At 41.7% G+C, this 8,724-nt stretch overlaps 1 protein-coding gene across 1 annotated transcript; it reads right to left on the bottom strand.

Moving 5' to 3' along the window:
• Positions 1 to 387: 387 nt before the first annotated feature.
• Positions 388 to 3,589, bottom strand: LOC129742953 (uncharacterized). Its single transcript, XM_055734895.1, has 4 exons — positions 2,740 to 3,589; positions 2,075 to 2,697; positions 1,175 to 1,989; positions 388 to 631 (listed from the first exon to the last, which is right to left on the bottom strand). The coding sequence occupies exons 1-4, from the start codon at positions 3,587 to 3,589 to the stop codon at positions 388 to 390; spliced, it is 2,532 nt and encodes an 843-aa protein (XP_055590870.1).
• Positions 3,590 to 8,724: the final 5,135 nt, after the last annotated feature.

The following is an 8,724-nucleotide window of genomic DNA, read 5'->3' as shown; positions in this document are numbered from 1 at the left end:
ATTTTTTTTTCCATGAGAATTTTGATCCAATTTCGAATATAAGCTCTCGAGTTGCGCGAAAAATTGTATGGGAGTCTCGCTATCTCCTTCCTATAACCCCAATGGACCCCTCCCAAAAAACCATATAACCATTTCTCGTATCATATGCTCTTCCATGTCAAGTTTTGTTCCATTTGCTTGATAAATTTACAAGATATGCAATAAATTGTAAGGGAGCCCCTGTCCTTACTCCCCACTAGAAGGAGGGTGTTCCAGGCAGAAAGAGCCTGATTAGAAATTAAGGTAAAACCCCGCTCCCGCAAGGGTTTAACACAGAAATGTCATCGGAACAGAAACGCGACACAACGGTTAGAGAGACTTAAAAAGACTGCAATTTATTTTACTGTATCATACAGAGTTGTTTAAAGTTTGCTGACGCAGCTTCGTCGCTGCGCCCTCCAGTTGTTTCAGGCGTCGCGCATTCCTGCGCCAACGCCAGACGATGACGATGATGATCGCCGCGATGATGAACAGGGCGTCCACAGAGTAGCCCACAATGTTGTGAGTGGAGATGTTATTCTCCACGGCGACTTCGGGTGGCGATTCCATTGTAAACGGCCACATCTCGAATTGCGTCTCAGGTTTCTGGCTGCTATTCACGAAATGAATGCAACATTGTTGCTGCTAGGTTGGCTGGGTGCGCGAGCTCGGTCGTTGAGTCCGCGCCATCGTTGATAGCACATTTTGTGCTGACAAATTTGATGTTTGTTATTTCGACCACAGTTTGGTCTTACTGTTTCCTATTTTCCTTCGCGGCAAGTAGCACATTAAGTGCTGACGTACCACTTCGAATGTTGTGGTAACTTCTGCAGCTATGCAGGGTTACCTTAACCGCTCCATTTTCTCCCCCCTTTGGAGCGAAGTCTGTCGCTCCAAACATTGCTACTCATAGCCAGGGGTGGTGGGTCTTCTTCGTTTTCAGGTACTGGCCCTTGCTCGCGTACTTCATGGTGTGGTTTATTCACTATTTCTGAAGAATCAAATTGAGATGGTTCGACTGATTCGCCTACTTGACTTTCGGTAATGTCGATGGGCAGTATGCCAAAGCCCGAACATTTCGTGTGTAGATACCTGAAGCTGTGCGTACCGTTGCTACCCGCACAACTCCATCCTTTCCGGGTTTGGTGTGAGTTACGATTCCCATGGGCCACTTTGCCACGGGGTTTTAATCACATCGTGATTTCCGATGTTGATCTCCTTTTCGAGATCGTCGGCAGGTACATCTTCTATGATGCTGGCATCGTTGGATGCCCATTTCCGTAAGGGAAAGCCTCGCTGCAGAAGAGCGGCCTCCACGGCTTTTCGTTGACTCAGAAGACCTTCTGCTGAATTTCCCCCCATCATCAAATTGTCGACGTAGAAACATTTCTGAATAATATCAGCAATGCTCGGCTGATGCGATCGGATTTCTTCTCCGACTTGGTGTAGAGCGCGACATGCTAGGAATGAGGATGCCGCCTCGCCATAAGTCACTGTTTTGAGGCGATAAGCCTGAATCGCTTCCGAAGGATTATCCCTCCAGGCGATGCACTGGTACCACGAGTCCGTTTCGTGGACATGGACTTGCCGATACATCTTCGCGATGTCGGCCATTAGCACCTTGTCATGGCAGCGAAAGTCCAGGAGCAAATCGAATTGCTCCGTTTGGATCGCTGGTCCACTACGCAGCATGTCATTCAAGGAATGTCCATTTGATGCCTTAGCGCTTGCATCAAATACCACGCGAAGCTTGGTTGATGAAGAATCTGGCTTGATGACACATGAGTGTGGTATGAAGTAGCGGATTTTTTGATAATCCTTTGGTTCTACAACTTCCATATGATTTAATGTCAGATACTCTTTCAGGAACTCTCTGTATTGCTCGTATACTTCCGGAGTTCGCGTGAGTTTCCTTTCTAGCGAGAACAAGCGTCTTCTTGCTTGCTCGTAGGAATCACCCAGTTGAATGGGCTTGTCGTTGAAAGGGAGGCGCACAATATATTTGCCATCTGCCCCTATCGGTGTGCTGGAGGAAGTGCTCCTCGCATAGGTTTACCTGGTCAGAGGTGGACTTCGCTTCCGCAGAAGTTACCTCCTCCAAGGCCCAAAACCTCTTGAAGAGAATATCCAATTTCCCATCGGGGTCCTCTTCTTCTTGGATCTCATTTGTACTAACGGTGGCAACAGTCATTACTGCTTTCCGGGTTGACCGTAGCGAAACTAGTCCGCCAACAAGCCAGCCTAAGGCTGACTCCTGAAGATTCGGGCCATTTGTACATTGGATTTGTCTGGGGCTCAGAATCTGGAATAGTACTCGGGCACCGAGTATAATCTCGATGCCTCTTCTCTTGTAGAATGTGGGGTCCGCTAACTCAATGTTTGACGGAACACTCACATCCTTCGCTTCCAGCCGAATGCTGGGCTGGTCGTCTAAAAGGTGCGGAACCAAAACTAAACTTACCTCCATAGCGAAGCTTCCGCATCTGGAGGAGATTACGGTTGTAATCTTTCTGGAAGCATTGACCCTTCCGCCAATGCCAACAAGTTGCACGTCGCTCCGTGCGTACGGTAGTCCTAGAGTCTGCGCGGCTGCTTCCGTGATAGACTCCACCTGACTACCGGAGTCCAATAGGCGCCTAACTCGATACCAGTCGGACGCACCTTTAATGTTGATCTCGGCTGTTGCCAAGAATACGTAACTGCCATGTAGTCAGTTGTTACTGCTGGTTGAGGCCACAACGGCTGGGTCAGCCGCCGGCTTCTTCTCTGGAACCGCATCCACTGGATGTAGCAATGTGTGGTGTGCTTCTCCGCATTCTGAACACCGCTTTTTGGATGAACACTTTTGGACGGAGTGTCCCCAAGACAAACAATTGAAACACCGACCGGCTCTTTTGGTCCTATCCCATCTTTGCGGTACAGGCAGCGCTTTGAATTCGGTGCAGTGCCAGATCGCGTGCCCTTTCTCATTGCACGCGAAACAGGATTGCGGTTGCGTTTTGATTTCCCTACGCTGGGGTTGGGTGATGGCAGCTGCTGCTACCGTCTTGGTGTTGCGCGATTTCGATTCGTCGATATCGGTTCGGCACGCTAATTGGTTGGCTCGCTTCTCCAACTCTTCCTTGAATTCTGTCCAAGTGTAGACACGATGTATGTCTAATCTCTCCTCCAGCCTGGATGCGGTTTCCGAATCCAGACGGGATTTTGCTAGACTTACTAGCATTCCATTCGCAACACAGTCCAGTGTCGCTGTTTTATCCTTTTGTATCTGCTTTGCAGCGTGAACTGTAGTGTCCACGGCATCGATGAGGCTCATGATGGACTTAGCGCATGGCACATTTATTTTTTTAAATTTGATCGTTACCATGCGCTTTTCAAAGCGCCCTTTGAATGTCAACCACTCCGTCGGCGAACCGTTGAAGTGGGGTAGCTCGATTCGGGGTAAATGATCCGCCCGACTCGTGCTTGGTGCCAGTGTCTGGTCGAGCAAGTTTTCACTCGGGCGCTGGTGATTTCTGGCAGCTTCCGCATGCTGTCTTTCCCAGCGGCCGAGTTTCACTTGAACGGCCATTACCTTAGTTAGTAACGGCCCTCTCCTTGCCGAGGGACCTGAGGCCCCTTCAATTTTCAGCAACACAGCTGTTGCTTGGTCGAAAAGAACACGCAAGGTGTCCCTTTGCACACTTTACTTAGTTCTTCCTCGGCCATTGTTCTACACTAGGAATGCGAGTCACTTTTCAATTTACTGCTTTTTCTTTCGTTTAGCTCTCCCCCCGACGGGAGAAGCTACACAAGTCTCGCCGCGTTTGTTTTATTTATTTTCACGATGGTGCAGTGGCACCAAGACACATAATCACACACTGATTTCACTTTCGTTGATTGGATTCTCCCCCCGACGGGAAACACTACGCGCGCAGCGAGCGAATTTTCAACTTTCTTCTTTGCACTAATCACACGGTTAGCCACACAGGTGCGTGTGAGCTCAATTAAAACATAGACGGCGGATTCAAAACGTTCCACGCTAGCCTCTCGCTGATTGATTCGGCTAACCTCACCAGTTCGTCAGTAAATCTTTTTTCGTAACCTCTTACAGCCGCAGCTCCGGCGGCTAAGTTGAACAGGTGTGAAACGATGATTGTAATGGCTGCGCCTTCTTCTCGCGATCGACACGGCCTAGCCCTTACAGACTCTTCGATTTCCACTAACTGAGCGTAGTACTTAGAGTACAACACGTCGTTGCACAAATTTTGATTCATTTCCACCAGTGGGAGACTTGCACTTTTGTTTTCACTTATGATTGCCTACACTTAGGTTACACTTTATTTATCGTTGCCATTTTGGCACACCGAAACACTTTGAATGTTTTTTTTTTTCAGTCCGTTCTCTCCCCGACGGGAGAATTTACAATTGATAGGCGTCGTTGCCTAAACCTGAAGTGATCGCACGTGCGATCACGTCGGGGTCACCAATGTTCCAGGCAGAAAGAGCCTGATTAGAAATTAAGGTAAAACCCCGCTCCCGCAAGGGTTTGACACAGAAATGTCATCGGAACAGAAACGCGACACAACGGTTAGAGAGACTTAAAAAGACTGCAATTTATTTTACTGTATCATACAGAGTTGTTTAAAGTTTGCTGACGCAGCTTCGTCGCTGCGCCCTCCAGTTGTTTCAGGCGTCGCGCATTCCTGCGCCAACGCCAGACGATGACGATGATGATCGCCGCGATGATGAACAGGGCGTCCACAGAGTAGCCCACAATGTTGTGAGTGGAGATGTTATTCTCCACGGCGACTTCGGGTGGCGATTCCATTGTAAACGGCCACATCTCGAATTGCGTCTCAGGTTTCTGGCTGCTATTCACGAAATGAATGCAACATTGTTGCTGCTAGGTTGGCTGGGTGCGCGAGCTCGGTCGTTGAGTCCGCGCCATCGTTGATAGCACATTTTGTGCTGACAAATTTGATGTTTGTTATTTCGACCACAGTTTGGTCTTACTGTTTCCTATTTTCCTTCGCGGCAAGTAGCACATTAAGTGCTGACGTACCACTTCGGATGTTGTGGTAACTTCTGCAGCTATGCAGGGTTACCTTAACCGCTCCAGAGGGAGTGGAACCAAATATCGATAGAAACCAGGCCCGTGTGAAAGACCTGGTGGTAGGGGGTTTTAAAATTCAAATTTAGCTAGAAATAATAACTATATAAAAATGCGCAATTAATAAGGATATTGGTTTATAAAGCCGTTTTCTAAATCATGACCATCATACAAACTCGAAAAAATAATAAATATAAGAAAAATAGATTCAAGTCAATAAATTATTCATAATGATGATCCTTACTCTGAACAAGAAATACTTAGTGAATATTTTCGAAACATTAGAAAACGAATTAAAATTACGAATAAAACCAAATTTAAAGCTTTATCAGTGCAGAGAAATAAAATACACATAAAATTTCCCATGGCTCAGAAATGTTTAGCAGAATGATAATTAACATTTTTTCATTTTCAATTGAAGATTGTATGAAAAAAATCCTTTGTGATATCTTAAAATTGAAATAATATTTAATCACGATTTGAAATGTGAATTTTCGATAAGGAAAACCATTTCCATTTAAACTTAGAGGAATTTGTTCAAAACACAGAGATGATGTTGAATTCAGTTTGTATCTTCAAATGTTTAATTCAACGTTGTTGTTATCTTCTCGTTTTTGGATTGATTTTTTTCAGTGATTCAATGATTTAACTGCCGTGCAGTTTACGTTTCGGTTTACTTATTTTATTTCAACCATCTTCAGAACTAGTTTTTATAAAAAATAAACGGAAAAAAATTAATCATTATAAACTTTCATATCATTCTTATCTTCTATCGCCCGCTTACACTAATAGCTTTTCTATACCCGCTGGGGCGGTCACATAGCTTTTCTCTAGTCACTGTTAATGCTGCTGTTGAATTCAGTTTGACAAAAAAGAAATTATTTAATTTTATTTCTAGAGTGTCAATAATAAAAGTCAGAGATAAGATTCTTTTCTGTATTCAAACGTTTCTAATTATCAAAATAAAAGGTTAAAAAATGAATGTTTGATTGAAATTCACAATAAATACATACCATTTATATTTAAACTACAAAATGTTCAATTCACCATAACTGATAAAGTACAGGTTGGGAAAAGGATGGTTTCTTGAATGATCAAATACGAAACTAATATAAACAAAAATAAGGAATTCCAAGATTTGTTGTAAATATTGAAAGCACAGAGCAAATATTAATGAAAATTGCGCATTAAAATATATGTTTTGAAGTTGCTACTTCGCATTATTTCTTTCTATTTTTCATAGAATAATTGAAAAATCGAGAGCGTTAAAAAAATTATTTTAAATAATTTGAATAAGTGAAAGTTTTATAAATTTTCTTGCCCAGTAAAAGTTGAAAATTTCAAGCTCTTAATATTTGATTACCGTCCATGAAATATTGAGTCCTGAAATTAACAAAAACAGGAAACTCAGTTTTGCTTTTTTAAATTTAGGTTTACAGGCTTCCTAGAAAAACATGTTTTCCAAACACAAGAATTCATAGTAAAAAAATAAAGACAAACATAAGATATATTAAAACTATAAAATTCAGTAATTTTTTTTAAATATTTTAAAAGCGGTACAATGAAGTTTGGTATTTTTTTTAATTCAAGTAAAATGTAAACTCAATTAACCGATAAGGCCGGTAAAAGTTATGTCAGTCGAACATGTCAAGATCATGAAAAAAAAAAGTTCAATGAGGAAACAAATTGAAAACATATGATGAAAATGGTTTCGATCAAATTTGACTCGTTCATTTTCAATATCTTTTAATTTCTTCTAACTTTTCATCCGCAAAGTTGTCATAATCCTGAATTGTTCTTACTACAAGAACATGACTTTCACCGAAAAAGTCGATCAATTAAATGAGCAAATAGAGCTAACGGTAATTAAATTCATCAGAAATTGAAATATAATATGAGGACATTTTCGATAAAAAAAATTATTAAAATGTCTCTCTGTTTCAAAAACTTTTTTATAGAATATTTTCTTTAGATTGATAATTCAGAAGCTAGCATTTGTTTCAATGATTGAATTGATTGATTAAAAAATGGATCAATTTTTTGTGATATCAATAATTGATAACTGATGTGTTAACAACAACAGAAATAGAAAAAGAATGTAGAATGAAATGTCTCAGGCCTAGAGTAAAATAGGATTAAATACCGCCGGAGGCGAGCACATTTTCTGACATGTTGGTTAACACATATTTTTGAACACCTTTTGGGATCCAATAATTTCATGATAATACGGTAAACTCATTTCTTGAACCGAAAATTTTGCTTAGAAAAAATCTCCATGGGGGGAGGGTTAAACCCCTAACCCACCCCGTTCACATGGCCTTGATAGAAACCTTTTATGTTTTCAGTTACCCTTTCATGCCAAATTTGGTTTCAATTGCTTGAATTGTTCTCGAGATATGTAATATAAATTGTATGGGAGCTTCACTCTTCCCATATTGCTTCCCAATGGAAGAAGGAAGGGTCTAAAATAATCATAGACATATTTCAGTAATTCAATTCCTAAATAGTTTTTGAGTTATACAAAAAATAATGTACAGTAGCTCCCTCTATCTCTCTCTCTCTATCTCCCCACTTTAAGAAGAGAGGAAAATCAAAGATTCAGTAAAACCAAATTTGTCAAATTTGATTTAATTTGCTCGATGAATTCTTCAGTTGTGTAAAAAAAAGAACTCCTATTCACCCATTGGAAGGAGGGAGGGTTCTGAATACAAAAACATTTATCGTTCCCAGATTCCCTCCCATGCAAACATTTGTTTCCATTTGCTCGATTAGCTCTCCAGTTGTGAAAAAATTGTATGGGAGTCACCCTCCCCCATTTATATCTCCCCACTGGAAGGAGGGATTAGTGCCCGATTTTCATTGAATTATTTCTCGTCCCCCCATACCATTCTATTTAGATATATGTGCTTGAATAGAATTTGAGTTATGTACATTAATTGTAAGAAAGGCCCCCTCCCTCCTTCCTATCTCCCTACTGAAAAGAATGAGGGGTCTCAAATAATCATAGAAATATTTCTCGTTCCCACAGACTGAACAGATAAGAATCTATTTATATACATACAGATTTTGATTGCATACACTGTGGCGTTTTAGAGAAATATTACGTTTAGTTATGCAATTGTTCTTGTTAGCAAATATAGCAATCAGTCAGGCCAAAGCATGTTTTGGTGAATAGGACAATAGAACGAAAGGGAAATTTGGCCGTATATTATTTGGTCGAATGTATTCTAGGCCGAATGGATGTGTGACCGAAAACACGTTAATTCGTTAGGGCATCTGACCGAATGGATATAAGGCCAAATGTTTTCGAGGCCGAATGGTCGAAAGTCTAAATGGATATAGGGCCGAATGAATATTAGGTCAAATGGAAATGAGATCGAATCGATGCTTGACGGATTGGTCATTCGACCGAATAGATGCTAGGCCGATAATGCATTTTAACGCTTGTCTGTATTAGGCCGTTTAGGTTCGTTAGGCTATATGGCTGTTAGGCCGAATGGTCGTTAGATTAGGTCATTATGCCCATTCGGCCTTATGACCGTTCGGCCTGATGACTATTTGGCCTAACATTCTTTCGGATTTGCGTCCTTTCGGCCTAATAGCCATTGGCTGGA

This window comes from Uranotaenia lowii, chromosome 2, assembly GCF_029784155.1.
Source record: "Uranotaenia lowii strain MFRU-FL chromosome 2, ASM2978415v1, whole genome shotgun sequence".
NCBI lineage: Eukaryota > Metazoa > Arthropoda > Insecta > Diptera > Culicidae > Uranotaenia > Uranotaenia lowii.
This window is presented reverse-complemented; position numbering and strand designations above follow the sequence as displayed.